At 41.6% G+C, this 27,226-nt stretch overlaps 1 protein-coding gene across 1 annotated transcript in view; it reads left to right on the plus strand.

The window, feature by feature from the left end:
• LOC124620192 overlaps positions 1-27,226 on the plus strand; it is a 429,599-nt gene that overhangs the window by 40,940 nt on the left and 361,433 nt on the right. Inside the window, exon 3 of the mRNA XM_047146861.1 lies at positions 18,694-18,856. Coding sequence (XP_047002817.1) covers positions 18,694-18,856 — 163 coding nt within the window. The remainder of the gene's footprint in view (positions 1-18,693; positions 18,857-27,226) is intronic.

Below are 27,226 nucleotides of genomic sequence, written 5' to 3' on the forward strand. Positions count from 1 at the left end.
GTGCTGAACTTGTTTGAGCACAGAATGATAGAGCCAGACACATGATGGAGCGCAGCGGCCTGCAGGTCTGGTGAAAGTTCGTAATGGTGGAGAAAATCCCACATGATCACAGGTTCATCCACGTCAGCAATGTGGAATGTTCAAGGAAAGGTGTGGACCGGTGATAGGTGAAGCGACATTTTGATGGAGCCACGGACCGCAATAAGAGAATGATTGGCGGTGATCAAGGTGAGGTTAGCAGGTGAAAGTGTGTCACCGGCATGCTTGGCCGGGATAACGCTAATGTCAGTGCTGGTGTCAGTGAGAAAGTGAGGCCCGATGAGATGTCTGTGTCATAGAGGTGCTACGCCACTGAAGCGAGTGGTGCAGCATCGGACGGTATGCACCGTGAAGGAACGTGGCAGGACATGGCACCTAAATGTGACCAGTGGAATCATTTGGGTAGGCGCAAGGTGCTCAGCAGTTGCAGGCAGCAACCCCATAAGTAGTGTGGTACCAGCACAGCAGGTACGTCTGTAGCCTAGATGGTGTGAAGGGGGTGGGAGATGCCACTGTCTGCATGAGGGCCGGTAGCCAATCGGGCTGCTGCTAGGGCAAGGTCGGCAGCTGTCTGGAGGCCATAGGCAGTACCTCCTGTAGGCCACTAAGTGGCAGCTCGTGACTGGCAGCTGAGGCGTTGAGGTGAGCATGCTGGCCTCTGCCAGCAGGGCGCGTGACAGGTGGTGTCTGTGATGAATGATATAAGCTCAATCTGCCATGTGTAAACGAACCTCGAGTGGGTCGGTGATGTGAGACAGCAGGTGAAGTTGTAGATCCAAAGGCATTTTGACCATCCACAATGTCCAAAGCATGGCATCAGGTAATGCTTGATCATCAATTAATGCACATAGGCACCACCAAAGCTGGGAAGGAGTGCATTCATCCAGATGCTTGTCATGAATACTGTGGTGGATATCCTCTGCAGGAGGGTGAGAAAGGCACTCAATGAGCAGTTCTTTCACCATGGAATACTTTTGTGAAGCGGGTGGTGAGAGAAGCAGATCACTGAGGAGGTCCAGATGAGCATGTAAATGACTCACCAGGTAGACAATAGTGCTTTGTCATCCAAAATGTCCAGTAGGTGATCCACTAACATGAAACAAGTCTTATGGTTATCTTTTTGCAAAGCAAGTAACTTGGGAAACCTGCTGGGTAACACATGTTGAGGCAGCACCAGTAGGCGGAGATCTGTGTGAGCAGGGCAGGACGACTCGAACACCAGGAGTGCAGTAGGGTGACCGGTGCATCAGCCAAGGCCTGTATGGTGGTGGGAGGGGAGGGGGGGGTGGCAGCATGCAAAAGTCGGCACAGTGTGTCCAAACTGCATGCCTGACAAAGAGCATGGCGTGGGAGCAATGGCCGATGCCACTGTAACAGCAGGCGGAAGGCGGTCGCGGTGTGCGGGGCTGACCTGGTAACTGGACGGATGGAACAGCCAGTGCCATTATGAAAACGGGCAGGGGGCAGTTGTGGTGCAACCATGGTGCAATAGCTGCAGAAACCGATGTGGTCAAGGCGACTGGTGTTGCTGAGATGACGTGCGGGGTGGGGGAGGGGGGGAGGGGGCGAGGTTGCTGTGATGCTATGCATATAACAATTTACTACCCCTTGCATAGAAATGTTCAAATCACAGTTCTGGAGCTTCATCGGCACGTCAAACCAACCCGAATGTAACTGCGTAGATGAGGGGTAAACCACACCTTTAACTGGATGATCGTCCACGATGTTGTTAGGCAGCGTGCACTGTCCATGTTGTGGCTGTTGTTGTGCTGCTGCATTAGATGTTGGCCATGTTGAGCCAGATAAGGTTAGTTGGCCACCAGTGTGGCAGGGCATAAATAATTGTTCACTTTTAACCAAATGTACATTAGGTACACTTGACCACTCGTAGTCACAAGCACAACTAATAGGGTGCATGGCACTAACACGGAAAGACACTGGTAGATCCATTGTGGCAATAACAATGTGGGCTGGCACACGAAGTTCATTAATGACAAAAATAAGCAAAAAATAACTCGTGATCACACAACGACGATGTCGGGGTCCCACTGTGGTTATCACGTATGGTTGGTCAGTAATAACACACTCTAAGTATTGTATATACATTTATTAAACACTGAGACAGAAGGAACAAACATGACAGAACACAAGTTGTGTGCCAAGTGAAGACATAGAACGAAAGCAGTTCAAAGAAATAAGAGTCAAAGATAGGGTGCTCGGCGCCAGAGACACCACACTCTAAATCTAAACAAAGCAAGATAATGCAGATGATGTATTGAATGATATTATTTTTTCATTCTTTTCTTTTCTTTTCTTATATATAAGCTATATGTAAACTGAATGAGTTATAGACACCACCAAAAGTAAATTAACGAGTTGTTTTCTACAAGGATAATTTTTTGATTCATCATTAAATATTTGTAGGCAAAATTTAATTTTAATTTGGTCTTTCAATGTTTTTATCATTGCCAAATTCGTGGACATGTAACAAATACAATGAAAGTTTCATTAGTTCCTTGTAACAATAATATGAATCATTTATCTCAAAAAAAATTTCCAATCAATTTTTCCAAATATTCAAGCTATTCCATCATTTATGGGACATAATGAAGAGGTCAGTTTGTGCACAAAATCCTGCACTGGCAACACTCTCACAATTATGGACAGCTGCAGGGGTAACATGGCTCAATATTTCCGCAGGGGATGTGCAACGAGGTGTTGAGTCAATGCCATTAACACTCCCTCTTCAATCAGTAGGAAAATCACTCCTGTAATGTTCAAATACAGCATTAATGGCGTACTGTTTGTTGCAGTAACATTGATTGGGAGAATTTTAGGAAAGTGTGGTTCATCTTTAAAGGAGACCATGTATATAACACTGGTGTGACTCATTCTTGAGTACTGCTGGAGTATTGGGAATCCCTACCAGGTAGGATTAAAGGAAGACATCATAGCAATTCAGAGGTGGGTTGCTAGATTTGTTAATAGTAGGTTTGATCAACAATTAAGTATTATGGAGATGCTTTGTGAACTCAATTGGGAATACCTGGATGGGAGATGACATTCTTTCCATGAAACACTATTCAGAAAATTTAGAGAACTAGCATTTGAAATTGATGGCAGTATGATTCTGCTACTGATGACATACATAAGGATTATAAAGATAAGATAGAGAAATTAGGGCTCATATGGAAGCATATAGAAAGTGGTCTTTCCCTTGCTCTAATTGTGAGTGGAACAGGGCAGGGAATGACCCAGTAGTGGTACAAGGTACTTTCTGCCATGCATCATCAGTGGCTTCTGGAGTATGTATTTAGATTTAGATGGTGCTACTTCTACCTACTTTATATGGTTCTGATGAAATGTTTATTATCTTTGTATCCAAGCATGTAATATACTTCATGCTTATTTGATGGTCATTGGATGCCACCTTTATGGTGTTGCAGTTTTAATAACCAGAAGTGTAAAAATCCCACCTCCATAGATGGAAGACGCTGACAAGCGAGTGTATTACTAAACCGTAAGTTTAATTAGTAATGGTTGCAATATACACTGAGGTGAGAAAAGTCATGGGATACCTCCTAATATCATGTCAGACCTTCTTTTGCCCAGTGTAGTGCAGCAGCTTGCTTTGGCATTGACTCAACACCTCGTTGCACATCCCCTGCGGAAATATTGAGCCATGCTACCCCTGCAGCTGTCCATAATTGTGAGAGTGTTGCCAGTGTAGGATTTTGTGCACAAACTGACCTCTTGATTATGTCCCATAAATGATTGATGGAGTTAATGTCAGCTGATCTGGGTGTCCAAATCATTTGCCTGAATTGTCCAGAATGTTCTTCAAACCAGTCATAAATGACTGTGGCATGATGACATGGCACATTGTCATCCATAAAAATTCCATTGTTGTTAGGGAACATGAAGTCCATGAACGGTTGCCATTGGTCTCCAACTAGCCAAACATAACCATCTCCCATCAATGATCCACGTAAACACACCATACACAATTATGGAGCCATCTCCAGTTTGCACATAGTGCATTGTTGACAACTTGATTCCATGGCTTCAAGGGGTCTGCACCACACTTGAACCCTACCATCAGCTCTTGCAACTGAAATTGGGATTCGTCTGACCAAGCCACAGTTTTCCAGTTCTCTAGGGTTCAACTGATACGGTCATGAGCCCAGCAAAGGGGCTGCGGGTGACGCCACCCTGTTAGCAAGGGCTCTCATGTCAGATGTCTGCCGACATAGCCCATTAATGCCAAATTTTGCAACACTGTCCTAATGTGTACACCCTTCATGCATGCCACGTTGATTTCTGCAGTTGTTTCTTACAGTGTTGCTTGCCTGTTAGCACTGACAACTTGATGCAAACGTTGTTGTTTTCGGTCGTTAAGTGAAGGCCGTTGGCCACTGTGTTGAGGGATAATGCCTGAAATGTGGTATTCTCAGCACACTCTTGACACTGTGGATCTTGGAATATTGAATTCCCTAATGATTTCTGAAATGGAATGTCCCATGCATCTAGCTTCAACTACCATTTTGCAGTCATAGTCTGTCAGTTCCCACTGTGTGGCCATAATCACACTGGGAACATTCTCACATGAATCACATGAGTGCAAATTACAGCTCTGCTGATGCACTGCCCTTTTATACCTTGTGTATGCAATACTACTGCCATCTGTATACGTGCATACTTCTATCCCATGACTTTAGTCACCTTGGTGTATTAACATAAATCATGTACAGAAGAATGGAATGACTGTTAAAAACCATGCTCAGGGAAGATCAGTTTGGATTCTGGAGAACTGTAGAAACATTCAAGGCTGTACTGACACTACAATTTATCTTAGAAGATAGAATCAATAAAGGCAGACCTGTATTTATAGCATTTGTTGAGTGAAAGCTTTTAACAATGTTGACTGAAATACACTCTTTGAAAATTGGATGGTAGCAGGAATGGAATTAGATGAATAACTAATGAAGAGCTACTGAATCAGAGTGGGAGGAAAAGACCATTATGGCACAATTTGACTTAAAGAAGGGACCAGTTGATGGGAAACACTTTAAGATGTTTAGTTAAGAAGAAAAGTGCATGCTCCTGCTCACATGCTTTTGTGCAGTGAGAGAGGGTGGAGGAAGGTAGTAGACTGCAATGGAGACTAATATAATACACAAGTTCAAACAGATGTATGCTGCAATAGTTATGCAGAGATGACAAGACTTGCACAGATTTGCATGGAGGGCTGCATCAAAGTGATCTGTGAATGAAGACTATTATAACAATACCAGCAATATCTGCAGAGGGATGAAATGACTTTTATTGTGGCCTCACAATACTAGGGTGCATCCCTCTCATTCTGACTTCCGTAATGATTTTGCAGAAGCCAAAAGAAACCAGTCAGTACCCTGTGCATCTTTCTATACTTAAAAGATGGAAAGCAAAAGATGAGTAAGTGACTTGAGTGACCACAGTCTGTGCATTTAATTAATTGACAAAGAAGGCAGTTCCTTACTTTTATTTATTTTCATACTTGATAATAATGGAAATGATTAGACATTCTCCTGTGATGTTTTGTGTTGCAAACAGCTTCATTAACTTTGGTGTGGTACAGATGGGAAAACAATCTTGTCATCTGCTGAGGGTTTATAGAAGTCATTGGATGCAACTTATTATAGATAGTGATTCACATAAAAATAATCACATATCCACAAATGAATCTTCACTGTGAAGGAAAGCTGACACAGAAAAGAAACACCCTCACAAATTAAAACTTTTTGTTGGACTTGGACTCAGAATCATTGACTTCTTTACCAACTAAGCTGTCCACTTGATCTCACCACTGGGCTCACAGCTACAGTTTTCTCACATCTTTCTCCTATTTTCCAAGTTCCACAGAGGCTCTCCTTACTTTTCTAGGAGAAGTGACACAGCAGTGCTTGAAGACTGTAACTTCAATTTGACTTGTGAAGTCTGCTTAGAAAGTCAGTTTATAGAAGTGGCAACTGCAAAAAGCACTGGTTCAATCTGAATCCCTTCCTGGCAAACGATTCTAATGTATTTGAAAATTAATAACAAACTGCTTGCTCTCTGCTACAGAGTGAAAAGACCATTCTGAAAAGAATCCTTAGGCTGTGGCAGAGTCATTTTTGTTTTCATCTTGCTTTCATGAGTGTTAGTCCCATGAAGTGTGCAGGAGGGTCTCTTGGAGTTTGGAAAGTAGGAGACAGATATTGACAGACTGAAGCTCTGTGGTAGGTTGTGAGGTATATCTGGATAGCTAGTTTACCAAGAAGTTCAAGGAACTGGGTTTGAATCCTGGTCCTGTAGACAAATTGATTTCTGAAGGAGTTTGTCATAAATAATGAGCGGAAAAGTTTTGCATGACATAATCCTTGTAAAAAATAATCTTGGGTTTGTTGTCACATCTAAGTGAAGTAAAAATCTGAGCTTTCCACGTTTACCTCCATCATCTTCATCTGTAGCAACTGACTGTCATAACCATTTCTGTGCTGGCCTGTGATTGGTCAATCTACATTGTTGCCCCAAAAAAATTACTAAATGTAACACCAAACAATATTCAAAGAAACCTTGAATTACTAAAGGTATTAAAGTGTCTTCATAAAGAAAAAGAAAATTGTATGAGATAGCAAGAATTAGTGAAGACTCAGTAATTTTACACTATAAAAATTATTGTAACATACAGAGAAAAGCTGTCAGAAAATAAAAAAAATATGTATATTAGAGCTGAAATTAACAACTTGAGCAATAAAATCAAATCAGTATGGAATGTTGTTAGAAGAGAGCCAGGAAAAGTAACCACTGGGGCAGGTAGTATTACTATTACAGAGAGTGAGACCATCTTAACCAACAGTACACAAGTAGCTAATGTATTTAACAACAATTTCTTAACTTTAGGTGAAAAAATTGGTGAGAATAGTTCAAAAGAAAAAAGCCAAGCAGTACATGGAAGAGTCAGTTTTGAGAAATCATTGTCAGATTAATTTTCATCTAAAAACCTCTTGTGAAGTAAGGAAAATCATTAAATCTTTGAAAAATAAATGTTCTGTTGGAATAGATGACATCTCTAACAAGATATTAAAATGATGTGGAGTAGTTAAAGCTGATGTTCTGAATCACATCTGTTATGCATCACTAACTCAAGGTATTTTCCCAGACAGGTTAAAATATGCCAATGTCAAGCCTCTGTACAAAAAAGGGGAAACCACAGATGTCAATAATTACTGGCCAGTATCCTTGCTTATAGCATTTTCAAAAATCATTGAGAAAGTAATGTAGTTATGGGATACTTAGTAAACCACAGTTTGATTTCAAAAAATGCTGTTCTACTGAAACAGTGATATACAGTTTCACTGCCCACATAACAGAGTCTTTAAATCATCAAATGTCACCAATAGCAATTTTCTGTGACTTTTTCAAAGCATTTGATTGTGTGAACTATGACATTATGTTACAGAAATTAAAATTCTGTGGTATAAATGGAACAGCATATGAGTGGTTCAAGTCATATCTACAGAACAGGAAGCAAAAAGTTTCTTTATGATGGCTGATGGTATCATTGCCACATGTCTGATGCCTTTGAATACCACGCACAACCTCCCTAAGCCAGTTCTACAGTGAGGTGCGACCAGTGCCACTCAGGTGTCGCCAACTGCCATGAGGGACGGCTGGAGACAGCTACGGAGAGAACAGTTGCAACCAGGGAGTGAGATGGAAGAGCAGAGCCCTGGACTGTGTCAACCTGCTATATGACATGTTCCGGACAGAAGATGCCTTTGGTCAGTATTGGTGACACCATGGAAAGTACGTGGATAGTACCGATCATTAACTTTTTTTAGTTATAGTGAGCTGTGGTGATTGGAACGGTTGTCATCCAGGGGTCTGAATACTGGGCGTGTCCTATGTAACTCAGCTGTGGTGTATATTTAACTAAGAGAACTCTATGGGAGGTGGAGTCTGAAAACTTATCATGCGAGGTTACATTGCAGGTTATGCATCAGCCAGAAAAACTGCGTGAACGCATCCACACAAACAAAGAGATAACGGTTTCCATCTTTCGAACATGGATGGGTCCTACACAATCAATACACAACCTCTCCGTGGGTTCCCTTGCCTCTTCCGAAGCTAAGAACCTCTGCTTGACGTTAACCATTGGGTTGCTAAACTCACAATCTGCTGCTCCATTCTTTCCAGGTTTCCAGGTAAAATGCTCCTTAATTTTCATACAAGTCTTAAAAAAATAACAAGTGTCCACCAACTGGTGTTTCTTGATAGTATTTGAAGACCATAGGGGCCAAAGTTTGAGGCAGCACTACCTTGGGGCACCCTTCTCACGCATAACACAACACAAAACGTTCCCCTTTAGGCAATAGGACCCAACAACCTCCCCACATTTTATTCTCTGTTTAAGCTTGTGCAGTACAGGGTCTTCTTCCTGCTGCAGAGGTCACTTTGAACAGCAGTGGCAACTCATTCAAAATGGTACAACTGTACCCATTGAACACTTGTGATAGAACCAAATCACCTAGAACCACACCGTTGCAGTTATCCTGACCGCTGGCCTCTCCAAAACCTCCCTCATCCTCCTGCTGCTCCTCAAACTCCAGCTCCAACATTTGGCTTAAGCTGTCAGCCACAACAATCTCCGAGCCCCTAATGTGCATAACCCTGAACTTGAAAACCAAAATTCGTATCGCCCACCTCGCTGTTCTGCCCGTTCGCCTCAGTCTAGCAAGCACCTGACTATGCGCTTGATTGTATGTGTCCAACAGAAATGGTTGGTGTTCCAGACATAATTTAAATTTTTTGAGCATGAACAGGGCTGCTAAGGCCTCAAGTTCGTATATGGAATACTTTGCTTTTAACAGAGAAAGACAACTTGAAGCGTAAGCGAGTGGGCATCTGCCTGACTCGTCTTCTTGCCACAGAACTGCAGCAACTCCTGACATGGAGGCATCAATCTAAACTATAAACTCTTTGTTGAAATTGGCCATTGCTAACACAGGGGCAGTGCCCTACACTTTCTTTAAAGCCTTGAATGATGCCTGCTGCAAAGGTTCCCAATCAAATTTTCTACTCGTCTTCTGAAGCTCGTGTAAGGGGGCAGCAAACTGGGGAAAATTAAGAATGAATTTTCGAAAGGAGTTAATCATTCCTATAAAACAAGCCATGGCCTTCAGATTTTTAGGCGTTTTGAATGAATAAATGGCCTCAGTACGACTTTGGTCAATTTGCATTCCATTTTGGGAGACAACACAGCTGCACCTGTTGATAACCCAAACGGAACTCTGTTGTACTCACAAAGTGACCAGTCGGTTGCAAAGGCTGTCACTGGTTTAGATTCTTCTGTTAGAGGCACTTGATAATACGCCTGGTTTAAGTCGAAGGTAGTAAAAACTTTTGCCTTGTGGAACCAGGAAAAACACGAATGCAAATCAGGGAGAGGTACAGACTGTAGCACCAATTTTTTATTAAGCGCCCTATAATCCACCACCGGACATACTCCCCTCTGTGGTTTGGGCACCACAAATATAGGTGAAGAGTACAGAAATTTAGATGGTCTGATCACTCCATCCTGCAACATTTCCTGAATAGTTTCCCTTAATGCTTTCATATGAGCATCTTTTACTCAGCTTCTTTAATCTCGCCTAACTGGTCAGTTAGCACATTACTGAAGTCGGTACACAACTCAACAATCTGCTGTCTCTGCTATGGCAACAAATGCTCCAGGTCATACATGGAAACAGTTTACACTGCGTTCATGTGTGTCTGGAACCATTAATCCAGCAATGTATATGATGTATACCAAACTTGTAAGGCTTTTCCCTGGCAAACTCAAAATGAAACTTTCCTCCGACCCCACTGGAGCACTAGGCCTACCTTCTCGATAAAATCGGCACCCAGTATAGCTGGTACCGATAGATTATGCGCCACTTGGACAGGAAATTTCCACGTAAACCCACCATTTTGGATCTTAACCTTAATTGTCCCCAAAATTTGCATTTGCTCTGAGTTGGCTAGTAGGCAATAGTCAATTTTGTCTAATAAGCCCCGCAACTTGCAGTTTCTGTGGTGTGTGGACACCCATCTTTCATCCACTATAAATGCAGAACTACTGATGTCCAGAAGAGCAAACACAGGTTCCTCAATTAGTGCTGCACAAACAAAAGGAACTCTATCACTGGGAACCACTTCAATTCTCCTACAGAATTTGTATTTGTATTTGTATTTCTTTATTGGTCCTGTAAATCATGTTTAGGTACATATTTTGCGCAAACGATGTAGGACAAGTCAGGTTGGTACAGTATATACATCATCATACACATTGTTATTTTGAAAGGATAAATAATTAAAAATTATTCAATACATGTTGAATATTGATGACAAATTTAATATAATAAAATAAAATGATAGACTTATTAAGAATATTTGAGCAATTACACTACACTTTTCTGGTACTCTAAAAACTCGGAAACAGAATAGAAGCAGTGGTCAAGCAAGTACTCTTTCAGTTTCACTTTAACCTTTTGTAACCCCCTACCACGCGATCCCCACTTACAATATGGTCATAAATTTTTGTGCTTCCCCATTGCAGGGCAATTCTCGGCAATATGCCCCCTGTTCTTGCACTTGAAACACCTTTCTGTAGGATGGTTCCTCACAGCATGCCCACTGCTCTTACACTCAAAGCACTTTACTTCCATGGAACCGCCTGTGGTATGAGGCTGCAATTATCCAGCTCTTGCTGTTGAGAACCTTTTCCCTTACCCCGTTGTCGGTTGGCATAGACGAGAGCTTGTACACTATTGATCAATTCATCTAATTGCCTAAAGCTCTGTAGGCATTCACAAAACAGAGCCCTGCAATGGTCACTAGGACTCATCCCCTGGAGAGTATTCTCGACTACCTTCTCTTCACTATAATTAAGACGTAGGCTTCTGGCACTATCCTTTACCCTTTCAACATACTTCTCTAATGGCTCATTATCATGCTGGACTTCAAGATATCCCATACCAATAGCTACATGTTGCACTTGGGGGGGACAAATAATTATGGAAGATTAAGTCCTGAAATGCACTACACGACAACCCATGATGCCTAGTGTCCATTAACAGTCCCTCCAGATGCCCACTGACTATTGCACTCAATAACCGATAAAGGTGACGAGCAGTCAAGTCAAAAAATTACCCTCTATCCTGTTACCTTGATAGAAAATGCAAAGCACTAAGTACTTGACCGATTGAATCTAATGATAATGTACTTGCCTCCCATAGTAATTTTTCTAAAGGGTTGTGCAACTTAGCGAAAACATCAGTACCTTTTATAGAAGGGATAGAAGGGGCCTCACTTGCAACTTGTCCTAAGGTAGACAGAGATAATTCCCTGCCCATGGTGTCTCCTCCAGGTATTAACACCCCCTGGGTATGTTCTAATAATGCATTTAACTGTTCAGACAATTCTTTACACTGGGTGTTGGATGACGGTACACTTACTTCGTTTGATAGTTCCTCCTTCCACAACTCTGACACCCCAACACCCCAATCACCTCTCTGGTTGCCATGCTGAAAAAATACAACACCAAAATAATATCGGCTTTACAAAATATAACACAGTTCAATCTTAGTGAACTGTCATTAAAAAAATAATATACTTCGTACCACCCACATGTCCTCATACCACAACCACGCTCTGCTACCATAGTATAACAGAGCATGGAAGGCTGGAGGTGAGGAGGTAGCTGTAATACAACAGTTTTAAGCATAATTAAAAAAAACCACAACTATTAGAATTTGTCTCTGGAAGGGACACGAAAATAACCATCTGAATACAGTACATGTGAATAGCATGACAAGTTTTTGGACTCCCCCTTCCACAGAATTCTCTTATTTAAGTATATGCCACAGCTGAGCCACATGGAACACGCCCGGTATTCAGACCCCTGGATGACAACAATTCCAATCGCCACAGCTCACTATAACTCAAACAGATTAATGATCGGTATTGCAACACCTGAGTGGTGCTGGTCACACCACACTGTAGTACCAACGTGGGAAGGTTGCGCGCGGCATTCAAAGGTGTTGGACATGTGGTGATGATACCATAGGCACAATATGAACTAATGATTAAGGAATTTCCCACTTCATCTAACTGGTTTTTTTTTTTTTTTTTATTCGTGTCAGAAGCACCATGGATACAGGAACATAAAAAAAAATGAATAGCACACAGAAAAAAAATTAATTACAGGCATATGAAAATATATATAAAATATAAATACAAATATGTGTGCACAGAAACAAAATGTTATAGGCATTTGGCCCATAAGCGGGCTACGTCGACAGCATTTGGGGTTGCCAACATCAGATCCTCTAAAGTGCAGTGTGAAGGACATTCAGGGCAGTTATACATGTGCTGGGTCGTCTGCACCTCTCCACAGTCGCAGAGATTAGATGTAGTAGAATATCTCCACTTCAGAAGGTTATCTCTTGACCATACAGTGTTGGTGTGAAGCTTGTTTAGTGATCTCCAGACCACCCAATCCTCATCATAACCTGGTGCCAATTCTTCCTTTGGTTCCATCCAGTGCCCTTCTCCTGACCGCTTCCATCTCTCCACCCTAGATCCAGGTTGGTCGCTAAAATCTTCGGTTGCTCTGAGAAAACTGCGTCTAGATTTCAAGCGTTTGGTGGCTGGCTGAGTTTTGTGGAGGGGGTGGCTCTCTGCCATCTCAGCCCTCGCTCTTTCACTATAGGCTGCCGCTTCTCTTCGCACTGCAGGAGGTGCAATCCCACCAAGATGGTAGAGCTTGTCTGTTGGCGTCAGTTTCAGACATCCAGTGACGAGCCTGCAGGTCTCGTTCAGAGCAATGTCGACCTGTTTAGCGTGGGTAGAGTTGTACCAGACACTGCTTGCATATTCGCCTGCTGGGAAGCAAACTGCTAGTGCTGTGGTCATCACTACCTCTGGCTTTGCGCCCCAGGAGGAGTTCGTTATTTTCCGAAGAATATTATTTCTACCGCTCACCTTCATTTTGGTTTTAAATAGAGGTGGAGCCCCTCCACGCCCACACCGGCATGATGGTCAACACAAAAGGTCTACTGCCATCTCTGCATAGGGGTTAGTATTCACCAAAGTGATGTGTCGCAGGATGTGGGTACTGCGATGTCTGCGTACGTCTGGTTAGGATTAACCATTAATACGCACTCATCTGGAGATAGATTGGTCGAAATCTGACGAAGGGTAGCGGTTTGAAGGGCAGAGGAAAAAAAGTGCCAAAGCAAGAGCCAAGGGAAAAAAACCTCTGCGAAAGTTAGGTCGGGTGGCAAGAGCAGTAGCGGTTGTCTTGCTGCCTGCGATAGGTTGTGCAAGGATAGGCTTTGTTAGTAGTGGGTATCATGCATGTCGATACCTTGACGTTGTGCGTTTGTGCTGCTCGGTGGCTGGCGCTGGGTGCTGGTACAGAGTCCTCGTTCAGCGTCCTGCAACCTGCAACAGTTAGGTTTGTTATCGGTCTTGTGTCCGATAGGTCATATACCGGAGGCACAGTGTGAGGGAGTATTGGCAGATTGTTCGTGCGTCTGTGGGCGAGCTCGTCGGTGTCCCTGCTGTGGCCTGTTGGTCGGCTCTAATAGCAGCTGGTAGTTACCAGTCAGTGTTGCTGATATGCAGGGGCTTACCGGCGTTTGTCGCTGTTTGCGTATGTTAGTTTACCATAGGTGGTTATGCCCTAGCTAGCAGTGTCTTTGGCCGCTTGTGTTTCCACCTGTGGTTGTTCATTTTGGTGGTTAATACAGTGCTGTTTATACCTCAGAGCCCTGTCTAGGGTTACTCCTAGGTATTTGGGGTTAACACAGTGTGTCCTTCCAGAAGACATGCAGCTTGCGGGATGCCTGCTTGTTACAGAGATGGAAGGCGCAAACTTGTGTTTTGCTAGGGTTCGGCTTGAGTTGATTGTCGGCGTAGAACTGAGCACGTCTAACGCATCCGTGAGCTTTGTCTCAACATCCTCAAAGGAGTCACCCTGTATGGCCATAGCACGGTCATTGGCGTAGATATAGTTTTCCGTACCAGCTGGCAGTGGTTGACGTTGGTGTATATGTAAAAAAGTAAGGGTGTCAGTACGCTGCCCTGAGGGAGACCATTTTTCTGGGCCCGCCACCTGCTATGTATCCCTTGGAATTCCACAGAGAACCTACGGTTCTCTAACAGACTTCTAACTGTGGATGTGAATTTAAAGTCCCTGGTAATGGCACACAGCTTCTTCATTAGCAGACGTAAGTTGACGGTGTCATATGCGGCTGTCAAGTCTATAAAGGCGACACCGGTTATTTTCCGGTTCTCATAGCCATCTTCAATCAGCTGCATGAAGTTAATTACCTGAGATGTAGTGCTTTTCCCTGGGCGGAAACCTGCTTGTTGGGGGATTAGGTAGGGTTCTATGGTACTGGAGAGGCGATCCTGGAGTATTCTTTCAAAGATTTTAAAGATATGGCAGAGAAGTGATACGGGTCGGAAATTTCTGGGGTCATCAGCATTTTTGCCTGGTTTTAAAATGGCAATAACTTTAGCCTTCCTCCAGACTGTGGGAATCTGACCTGTTTCCATGCAATTGTTAAACAGTTTCAGTAGCCATTGTTGAACGTTGGGACCAAAGTGTTTAATCTGTTCAACAAAAATCCCGTCCAGGCCCGGGGCCTTCCTTAGCTTGCTATGGCTTTGTCCAGATCTGCCATTGTGAGAGGGGTGGCCAGAGTTGAATTTTCTTGGTGTTCAATACTGTCTATTTTGGTCTCCGACTTTCTGATTTTGGTGTCGGGTTTCCCATTCTTGAGAAGCTGGTGGGCTATTTGGTCGGCTGTGACGGGAGGATGTCCTGGAGAGAAAGTTGGGTCATTGTTGAGACGTTTAAGGAGTGTCCAGGCTTTCTGACTGCTCCTTTTCATGTCCAATTCCTCTATTGTCCTCAGCCATTTCTCTCTCCTGGTTTTAGCTAGTGAATCGGTTAGCTGCTCGCCCGCAATGATAGTTTCCGCGGATAGAGGGTTTGCGTCCAACAGTGTCAGGTATTGCTGCAACTGATCCTCTAATTCTGGTGTAAGGCCTTCAACATAATTGCTTCTGCATCCTGCATACTGTGGCTGTTGAAATCACCGATTAAAAAATTAATTCTGTCTTTATTAAAATCGTTTATGTTGGAGCTGGAAAAGTCCACAGTTGGTGGTTTGTACACTGATGTAACAGTGCAGTCACTAAGTTCAATGGTTAGCACTTCAGTATCATTGATGTCGTTTATACTGCTTGAAAGGATCTGTATGTTTGGCCTGGTAAAGATTGCGCTGCCATACTGTCGGTGTGGCCTTTCAGCTACTAGTCACATGCCGTTTATCTTGGGTCTTTTGAGTGTGCTATCTCTGTGAGTTTCTTGTAGACACAGGACGTCACATTTCTCTTTCTGACAGAGGTCTTGTAGTAGACGTTCTTTGCATGCAGACAGGCCTTCAATATTTACAGAGATAATCGTCAGTGCTGGGCCTGATAAGGTCCTTTTCTGTAGGATTGTCATGTTGCTTCTGGAGTGAAAGGATCAGCCGGTATACAACCGCCCAGGGGACGCCCGAGTATTACGTTAGGTGTTCCACAGGGTTCAATCATCGGTCTCCTTCTGTTCTTGATTTATGTGAACGGCTTCCCTTCTTGTCTGAAACAAGAACCTAAACTGACACTGCTTGCTGATGATACAAGCATCATTATTAATCTAGTAAAAGGAACTCCAATAGAAAATGATACAAATAATGTCTTTGGAAAAGTTATGGATTGGTTTTCTGTGAATGGGCAGTTCCTTCAATAAATATAACACATCAACAGAAGTCAGTAGCCAGGGTAGAGCATACTAAGTTTTTGGGTGTACGTGAAGATGAGAATATTAATTGGAAAATTCATATTTTGGATCTCCTAATGTGACTAGGTTCAGCAACTTTTGCAATCAGAATAATTGCCAATTTTGAGGATATAAAAATTAGCAAGCTAACACATTTTTCATACTTTCACTCTCTGGTGTCACACACAATAATATTCTGGGGTAACTCAACACTTAGGCAAAAAGTATTCACTGCTCAAAAGAAAGTAGTTAGAATAATGTGTGGGGTTCATAGTCTCACATCTTGTAGGCATCTGTTTAAAGGTTAGGGATTCTTACGACAGCCTCACAGTACATTTACTCAGTAATGAAATTTTTTCTCAACAACATGGACCAGTTTAAAAACAACAGAAGAAAGAAAGACTTAAACTATCCTCTACTTATCTTTGGCACAAAAAGGGGTAAAACATGATGCTGTAAAACTTTTCTATAAATTATCAGACAGCAGTAATAATTTCAAAAATAAATTGAACTCATTTCTCCTCCTTCTACACCATAGATGAATTCTTGAACAGGAATAAATAAATCTATGGGTATAATATATGCATTTTGTGCCATTTAAGAGAATGGGTTAGGTAAAAAAAACCTTGATTCATGTGTGCATTTCGTCTGCACTTCACACAATCCACATCATAATGGTTTACATGTGATTGATCAATGGAACATGTAACTAACTAACTAATTGCTACATCATGCTGCCATGTATTGTGTTGTTATCTGATAAGCAAGTGACACACAGGAACCACATGAAAAATTTCTCTGTAGTCTCTCAATCTCAAGATTTCCCTTTCATGCACCAATACAACTATAACTCCTATTACTGTTGCACATTAGGATCTCTATGTTATCTCTCAAGATAAAATAATGGTTCCTTGTAGAAGGCCACTACATAACAGAGATATGACAAAATTAAAGGCATTTTAGTTGATCTTTGAAGACATCACATCAGAAACTCTGAAATATTCCTTGAAGTAATAAACAAATTAAAGTTGGCCCATGCACTAATTTGATCAGCCTGGATTTGATCTCGCTGTTTACAAAATTCCTTATGGAAAATACATTGTAGCTTAGCTACTGAAAGGCCATTCCTCCTGAGACTATGAAGACATTTTATGTAAACCATCTAATTAATTAATTATCTATGAACACAATGGTGAACATCAGGTAAGTATTAAATATAAGTGGATAGTGTCTTTGATGGTTCCTGTGTGCGTATTTAATAATCTGTACTTCACAGCAAGAACATGAGTATTCAGGGATGCACAATATGAACAAAATACATTCAAAGTTTCATCCATTGTGATTTTTGTGGGCTTATTTGTAACTCTGGTAACAGAATTTGATTTCTATGTCTGCAAGAAGCAGCAGTATTACTTTTGGAATTAGTAGTTACTGTGCTTTCAATGTTTTCACATCTGTTCCCAGTGTAGAATATCATCACAAATATCATAACTTCTTGGAAGATGAAAACTTGGTAGGCCTACTGGATCAGAAGCAGGAATTGAGACACCTGCCTTTCACAGGCAAGTGCTCTACTCACTGAGCCATCCAAGTACAATACAGAACCCACTATCACAGCTTTACGTCCACTAGTGTCTCTCTCATACCATTCACACTCTCTGCTGCAGAGTGCAGATTCATTCTGGATACATAAATGTTGATCATGAGATACCTGAGCTTTACATTCAAAATTACTTTCAGTGTGTAAAATAAGGGTGACCTACAGCAGACTGATGTGTGGAGCCTACAAACATATGAACAGGAAACACAATTCAAACTAGCTTTAAAGCTCTTTCTCTCTTTCTAGTAAGAGTACACACACTGCACAGACATCCAAACATACACATCTGTAGCCATGCTAGATTACTATATCCTGTGGTCACAAGAGTGTGCATTTGGGTGTCCATGCCATTATTTGTATGACTGTGTGTACTCATACTAGAAGAAGAGCAAGATCTCAAAAGCTGATATGAACAGCATTTCCTGTTACATATTTCTATACTCCACACATCAGTCTGCCATAGGAGAGTGGGTACCTTTTCCTTATCTTATATATTGTTCTGTCCATGTGTTATGGACAGATAATAAATAAATCCAGAAACTTCCCAAATTACTTTCAGTCTTCCCTTGTATGACAAGTTTCTACACTCATCTTGTGTTGCAAGCACATAATTGTAGACTACTCTGCACTAAAACATGACACAAATTATACATTTCCTCAGTTAAAAAAAAGCTAACAGCTTATCTTTTGAAATGATTCTGGGTTTCTCTTTAATCCACATTGGAGGCTAAACACTACAATTTACAGCCTCAATGGTATTACTCTGTCTTAGACACATTTGAACTTCCATGTTTCTTCTTGCAACACCCTTTTTTTCTTTCCTTTATAATTTTTAATTTCATCTTATAGTTAATGTAATGCATATAACAGTTTTAATAAAATAACTGCATACTGTCACATATTGTGATTAATTGTCACTTAAATGGTTGTATATCTACATTGTAAAATGTAAGGTGACTGGTCTAGGGAGGGTACAGTGGCCATATCTAGGCAGGTTAGCAATTAGATAAATATTCTTCCATTTTTATAATTATAGTGAAATACTGTGTATGCCATTCCTATATCATTATTCTTTAGGAATGGAGTCCTCAGATGTAGAAAATGTTCTGGTGCATTTATGAAGCTTGTTGACATATGTATGTATTTGTTGATATAGATAGCGCCAAATATATCAGATGAAGATTTTCCTGAAGGGTCTCGCAAGGATGCGAGGAATTATTGCCGCAATCCAACAAATGCTTCTCGTGGGCCCTGGTGTTACACACTTGATTCTGATGTTCCATATGAAGAGTGTGATGTTCCCCTCTGCTCTTCCAAAGGTAACTACTGCATATACTTCTCTTCAACACCTGAGTCACTAACTCAGTGACAGTCTCATAAACTGCATTTGGTGACATATCCATGCATTGTTATTGATGTTCTGTATGAAATACATAGGTGACATTCTAAACCATCTCTACTCTGCTGTTGTGCTGACAGTCTACTGCATTTTTACTTTTATTGTTAGGGGCATCACCCTTGATTGTCTAGATAGTAAATGCCTAAACTTATCCAAATGTAAGCAATTATGATTTTAAATTACTGACAATGATGATCACATAAATACCAGCATATGGAAAGAAAGAAAATCTGCTGTAAATGAATATTAAGAGAAATGTCGTTATACATGAGGATTCCAATACTGAGGTGGGGAAGTGATCAAATGGTCTCAGAAACTGACGTACAGCCGAGAGAGCCGTGTGCTGACCACATGCCCCTCCATATCCACATTCAGTGATGCCTGTGGGCTGAGGATGACATGGCGGCCAGTCAGTACTGTTGGGCCTTCATGGCCTGTTTTGAAGGAGTTTAGTTTTTAAGTGATCAAAAACAAAGCAACGTAATGAAGAAATATTGTACTTTTACAACACAAAGACATCAATATCTGCATCCACAGGAGCAGCTGTTTGGCAGTAAAATGCATATGAAAACAGTACCAATATTAATAAACACAGCTATAATAGGCAGATTATTCGAACTCAAGTGTCTGATACTGTATGTATCTTCTAGTTATGTAAATGTAGGAACCTGAAGTCAAGTAAGGATCATCAGTAAGCAGGACAAATACACTTTCAAAATCAGATGAATTAAGTAACTGTACAATGAACCATTTTGAAATTGGTACATAAATAATTATTGCTCATTTCACAATAACTGATTCCTGGTTTTGAGCTCCTTTTGTGGCTCCATCTTATGATGACAATTGGCATGACACAACTCTCCAGAATCATGAAAGTGCCTTCTTTCATGTGATAAATGAATAATATAATTTGGTTGAAAAGGTGGTGATATGCTTGAATATATTTACATGAAAGTGTGCTTTTTTGGGTGTTGTGTTGGGAACAGTCAAATTCTAAAAGCAATGCTGTCCAACTGTATTTTTGAGAACAATCTCCTGTGCACAATTTGTCCATCCACTGAAGATCTTTTGTTGATTTCTGGGTTGTTGTTTTGCCAAAATAAAGGTGGATGTAGATTGTTGGAATCTGCAGTATATTGAAACATATGAACAAGACAAAAAGTTTAAATTCAAGCTCTGTTGTTGTTTTTCACAAATGTTAAGGAAGCTCAGGGTAACTGGACCCTAGGGGTAAGTGGGCCATGGTGTGTTTCCCAAGGAATGATGGGTATTTAATCCTCATAGTGTTGCCAGAACTCAATTAAGTGATTTACTTTTGTGAAACAACACATACCTAGGAGAAAAGTCATGGCCATTCTAGTGATCTTGATATGTTATTCTGTCTGGCATTTGTTCAAGGAAAGTCACGAATGTTGCACTGTTTTTTTGTTCAGAGAACCTTCAATACATAGCATTTTAAATATGAACTATTTGCCAAATAGGAAGCTAGTACACATTCAGAAGCAGAAATATTAAGACTGAAGAATGAATAAGTAAAAAGTCCTCGTTGTAGCAAATGCAAGTGTGAACTAGTCAAGAGTTAGAGTGATCAGTTGATTGTATTCTGTTATGAAAGCATTGTCTGTTTGTCCAAGCTCTGACTATCATACATGGCACATGCTGTACAAAATATTTACTTGTCTTTCTGCATCTATTGCTACAGTACAAAGAAGTTTTTCAATGTTGTGGCATACAAAAAAATGGCTGTAACATGTGATATGACGAATTTTAGGATGGAAGAGTAATGCCATGGCCGAGGGAGTATGCATTTGAATGTACATGTTATTACTTGAAAAAAGGCTAGTGCTCAAAAGCTAATGTTAATGCTGTTTTTCTGTTAAGTGTCAAGTGCTCCATGCTTCAACCCACCTAGAGTTCATCATTTAAGGAAGAGAACCACAATTGTAACTTTTTTATATGATAAAATAGCATTGTCTTGTGTATGTGTATAATCAGTTTATTAAACTTTGCATGTGACTTGATTTATTTATTTATTTTATCCATCTTTCAGCACCTACATGCAATCGATGTCGTCAGAAGAGTTACAGCTATTTGTACATTATGTTTTACATACCAAAATATTACATAGTAAAAATATAGCAATGTTGTAAACTATTAGCTTACAACAGCCTCTACACCTAGATCCATACATAACAGTAAGCCATAATTTATCAGCATTAACATGCAATCAATGTTGTCAGAAGTATTATAGCTATTTGTACATTATGTTTCATATAGCAAAAATATTACATGGAAAAATAAAGATAGTGCTGTACCCTATTAGCTTATAGCTAGCTGCCTCTACATCCATAACTATACATAATAGTAAGCCTTAGTTTATCAAAAGCAAAACGAGGATAATGGAATGTAGTCGAGTTAAGTCGGGTGATGCTGAGGGTATTAGATTAGGAAATGAGACACTTAAAGTAGTAAAGGAGTTTTGCTATTTGGGGGGCAAAATAACTGATGATGGACGAAGTAGAGAGGATATAAAATGTAGACTGGCAATGGCAAGGAAAGCGTTTCTGAAGAAGAGAAATTTGTTAACATCAAGTATAGATTTAAGTGTCAGGAAGTTATTTCTGAAAGTATTCGTATGGAGTGTAGCCATGTATGGAAGTGAAACATGGACGGTAAATAGTTTGGACAAGAAGAGAATAGAAGCTTTTGAAATGTGGTGCTACAGAAGATTGCTGAAGATTAGATGGGTAGATCACATAACTAATGAGGAAGTATTGAATAGGATTGGGGAGAAGAGAAGTTTGTGGCACAACTTGACCAGAAGAAGGGATCGGTTGGTAGGACATGTTCTGAGGCATCAAGGGATCACCAGTTTAGTATTGGAGGGCAGCGTGGAGGGTAAAAATCATAGGGGGAGACCAAGAGATCAATACACTAAGCAGATTCAGAAGGATGTAGATTGCAGTAGGTACTGAGAGATGAAGAAGCTTGCACAGGATAGAGTAGCATGGAGAGCTGCATCAAACCAGTCTCAGGACTGAAGACCACAACAACATAGTTTATCAATAAATTAGATCATCTTTTATTATGGTAAAAGTAAAGGTAGCTCAAGATATCTTTCCCGCCTCCTCCTTGAGGTTTTTCTGTATCTGCCACTGATCTCCAAAAGATGAAGAGGAGTCAGCAGACTTAAACTGAACAAGAGACAAAGACAGATTTGAGTTATTGTCAGATGATGTGCTGGATATTGTGATGTGTTATGCCCAACAAAACAACTACATTCCAGATTCAAAAATTAATGACTGGGCATTAATTGGGTTGTTATTGTTATTGTTTCTAGGACATTTTTGTGATCATTTCAATGTATAAATAATTTCTAAAAATGATATGGAAAGGACCAATTGCTGCTCACTGCATAAGGAGGTGTTGGCTTGCAGACAGGCACAGTGAAAAAGAAACCTAGAAATATTTAAGCTTTTGGATAAAATCCTTCTGAAGTAGAAACACACACATGCCCACAAGTACAACTCACAAATATATGGCCACTGTCTCCAGGTGCTAAGACCTGACTGTGGCTGTGTTTGATGTGAGCAGCAGTGTAGCTGGGGTGTGTAGTGGAGTAAGGAAGAAGTGTGTAGTGGAGGGTGGGAGGGATAGCAAGATTGGGTTGGGGGAAGATGCTAGTGCTGCCTGAGGTAGTGTGCATGGATGTGGTGAGAAAAGGATAGGGTTGCTAGATGCAGCAGTGGGACACTGTGTGCCAGCCGAGGAAGGGAGGGGATAAAGAAGGGGAAAGGATTATGTGGGTTTGTTGGAAGGACAGAAGGTCCTTGCTTTGTGGCTCATATCCCTGCAATGCATCTAGGTGCAAGACCACTACCAAACATCCTCCTACTACCACCTACTCCAGTCCTCTCATGGGCATCTCCTGCCCCATCAACGACAGAACCACCTGTGAAACCAGCCATGTGATAGATCAGCTAAGCTGCAACCACTAGGAATGTGTGTTACATGTGGTGGTCCTTGGAGTCTCATTGGTGGAAATTCAGTTAGTCGCTGAAAATGGAAAAGTGCCCAGTAACATATAAAACAAAACCCTAAATAGTTTCAACAGATTTTTACTTTCACTGTCACTTTTTGACACTGTGGTAATCAGTCTCATATTTCACATAAAAGTTCATCACAGGAAGTCAGTTACCAAACCATGCAAAACAGTTTCTCAGTGGCAAAACGATTACAGTATCCTTTTAATGATGTTATGAAACTGATTTCAGTTGTTACAGGCAATGAAACATTACACTTATTGTTAGAATAGCACAAGTAAATAAATTAAATGCTTGTATTGTTGACATAATACTCCTCAAAAGTCTGAAGTTGTTCGAGAACAAATCAAAGAGGTTCATGAAAAATATTACAACTTAATAATATTATGAAAAGGAAAGTTGCTACTCACCATATAGCGGAGATGCTGAGTCGCAGATAGGCACAACAGAAAGACTCTCATAATTAAAGGTTTTATCCATTAAGGCCTTTGTCAACAATAGACACACACATGCACACACAAACACTTACACAAATGCAAATCACACACATATGCAACTGGTTTCACTGGTGGCTCTGTCTTTGATGGGGCAGGAGATGCCCATGAGAGGACTGGAGTAGGTGGTAGTGGGAGGATGCACCTAGATGCTTTGCAGGGATATGAGCCACAAAGCAAGGGCCTTCTATCCTTCCAACACACCCACATAATCCTCTCCCCTTCTCCATCCCATTCCCTCACCTGCTGGCACACAGCCTGCCACTGCTGTATGTAGTGCGTGTGAGCTGTGTTTGCACGAGTATGTGTGTGTATGTGTGTCTGTTGTTGACAAAGGCCTTAATCGCCAAAAGCTTTAATTTTTAGAGTCTTTTTGTTGTACCTATCTCCAACTCAGCATCTCTGCTATATGGTGAGTAGCAACTTTCCTTCTCATAATATTGTTACATTCCATCAAGGATTTTCCATTGTTTGATATTACAACTTAATACACAGGTTGGTAGCACATCCAGAATTTTAAGCTACACAAATTTTATATGATTACTTGCCAACTGCAGCCTTGTCGTAAGTGGTAGCACCTTCACATTCGAGTGCTGACTGATTATTTTGGGGTGGGGTCGGTGTAACAGAGGCTGGGGTTGATATATTTGTTGATTTCGGAAACTAAACAATCATTTGAAAAATGGCTAGGTTAGATTTTTTTTCCATTCTGAATGGACTTTGTACCAAGACAGTAATGTGGGTTGTAAAATACATTGAAGATTAATAAATTTTTAAGATACGTATAACCATCTTATGGGTCTGCTTTGGGAATACCTTAGTTACAAGTATGGTGGCTATCTTGGAAATGATTTTACATTATAATAAATTATGTAGTATCTTAATTAGTTGCTTAATCAATTAATGAAGTATGCTGTCTTGTTCCTAAAAATTGGAGTACCAAAAGTACAGTGTCAAAGTTCAGAATCTAACAAGCACAAAAGCAAAATATACCATAAAAAAAATAATGGTATAGAACTTTACTATTAATCATTTCATAAGTTAATTAGTTTCAATTACTTTAAAGTTTGTTATTAAAGACATGGACTGCCAGCCTTTTTAATGGCATATGTCACTTTATCCAAATATTCTGATTAGCGCACTAGGTACTGCACATGACGAACAGTAGTTTTAATTTCAGTTAGCTGTATCTTGTAATCAGTAAAGCTGTCATGTGAACTATGCTCACTTATGAAATTAGCACACTCAAAATAACAATTTGGGTAATAAATTTAAGCTGGGGAAAGCTCAGTTAACCATTTGAAATTTTTATGTAAGTGTCACGTATCGTGTAAGTAGCCTGTATTGGAAATAAAATAAAAATTAAAAAAGAAATTGGTTATTTATGCGAATAGAAAACATGACAGGTGAGGAGATTCCACATTGCTGTGTCATGCACTATGCCACTTCCTACATTTGCTTGTCAACTAACAAGTTATTTGTCCACATGAATGGCCACTGCCAAACTGTGGTAGTATTATAGAACTTATAATCTATTATAATTCCAGTAGAAGTCAAAATACACTCCTGGAAATGGAAAAAAGAACACATTGACACCGGTGTGTCAGACCCACCATACTTGCTCCGGACACTGCGAGAGGGCTGTACAAGCAATGATCACACGCACGGCACAGTGGACACACCAGGAACCGCGGTGTTGGCCGTCGAATGGCGCTAGCTGCGCAGTATTTGTGCACCGCCGCCGTCAGTGTCAGCCAGTTTGCCATGGCATACGGAGCTCCATCGCAGTCTTTAACACTGGTAGCATGCCGCGACAGCGTGGACGTGAACCGGACTTTGAGCGAGGGCGTATAGTGGGCATGCGGGAGGCCGGGTGGACGTACCGCCGAATTGCTCAACACGTGGGGCGTGAGGTCTCCACAGTACATCGATGTTGTCGCCAGTGGTCGGCGGAAGGTGCACGTGCCCGTCGACCTGGGACCGGACCGCAGCGACGCACGGATGCACGCCAAGACCGTAGGATCCTACGCAGTGCCGTAGGGGACCGCACCGCCACTTCCCAGCAAATTAGGGACACTGTTGCTCCTGGGGTATCGGCGAGGACCATTCGCAACCGTCTCCATGAAGCTGGGCTACGGTCCCGCACACCGTTAGGCCGTCTTCCGCTCACGCCCAAACATCGTGCAGCCCGCCTCCAGTGGTGTCGCGACAGGCGTGAATGGAGGGACTAATGGAGACGTGTCGTCTTCAGCGATGAGAGTCGCTTCTGCCTTGGTGCCAATGATGGTCGTATGCGTGTTTGGCGTCGTGCAGGTCAGCGCCACAATCAGGACTGCATACGACCGAGGCACACAGGGCCAACACCCGGCATCATGGTGTGGGGAGCGATCTCCTACACTGGCCGTACACCACTGGTGATCGTCGAGGGGACACTGAATAGTGCACGGTACATCCAAACCGTCATCGAACCCATCGTTCTACCATTCCTAGACCGGCAAGGGAACTTGCTGTTCCAACAGGACAACGCACGTCCGCATGTATCCCGTGCCACCCAACGTGCTCTAGAAGGTGTAAGTCAACTACCCTGGCCAGCAAGATCTCCTGATCTGTCCCCCATTGAGCGTGTTTGGGACTGGATGAAGCGTCGTCTCACGCGGTCTGCACGTCCAGCACGAACGCTGGTCCAACTGAGGCACCAGGTGGAAATGGCATGGCAAGCCGTTCCACAGGACTACATCCAGCATCTCTACGATCGTCTCCATGGGAGAATAGCAGCCTGCATTGCTGCGAAAGGTGGATATACACTGTACTAGTGCCGACATTGTGCATGCTCTGTTGCTTGTGTCTATGTGCCTGTGGTTCTGTCAGTGTGATCATGTGATGTATCTGACCCCAGGAATGTGTCAATAAAGTTTCCCCTTCCTGGGACAATGAATTCACGGTGTTCTTATTTCAATTTCCAGGAGTGTATGTAACACCTCGGGTATTAAAAAATGATTAGCACTACAATTTTTTGTGTTGAGAGGAACCGCTTACTGAACAAATGAATACAGATAATATTAAAGATATTCCCTGCCAATGTGTACGCACTTTTGCCATCATTATGGTGGCTTCCGTATTTGTATAGCAAACCATTATTGGGGGTGTCCCAGCACCGCTAGTGGACAACTGCATGAAGTTTGCTATTGGTGATGAACTTCTTACCATGTATGACCTGTTTCATTGCATTGAATAGGGATTAGTGACCAGGAGCCAGGTCCAGCAAATATGGAGGAGGTGGCAGCACATGGTGGCTATGATCTGGTGACTGGCACATTGTCTTGTTGGAACAGAATGCCATGACTCCATTTTCCATTTTAGCATTGTTGAATGCAATGTTGAGCCAATCCACCAGCAGTATCCCATCATGATCCCAGAACATAGCCAGCATTTGTTTCTGCATGAGTAGCCCTGGCTGTGACTTCTTGGGATGAAGGTTCTCGGTATGCTTGTGCTCATAGACTGGCATTTATTTTCTGGAGTCTTGTGGGAGAACAATGGCTCATCAGTGATGACCAGACATTCAGAGAACTGTCTGAATCTGCACTGTACTATTGCACCAACTGTTGGCCTATCTCTACACACTTCTGTTTCTGCACAATGATGAGGGAATGGGGCACCCAGTGTGCATCCATTGTACACATGTTCCCTGTTGGCTTCTCATGTCCATCAAACAGTATTTGCCTGTACCCCTTTATTGAGTCACTGACAAGA

Source organism: Schistocerca americana, chromosome 6 (assembly GCF_021461395.2).
Source record: "Schistocerca americana isolate TAMUIC-IGC-003095 chromosome 6, iqSchAmer2.1, whole genome shotgun sequence".
In the NCBI taxonomy this organism is placed as follows: domain Eukaryota; kingdom Metazoa; phylum Arthropoda; class Insecta; order Orthoptera; family Acrididae; genus Schistocerca; species Schistocerca americana.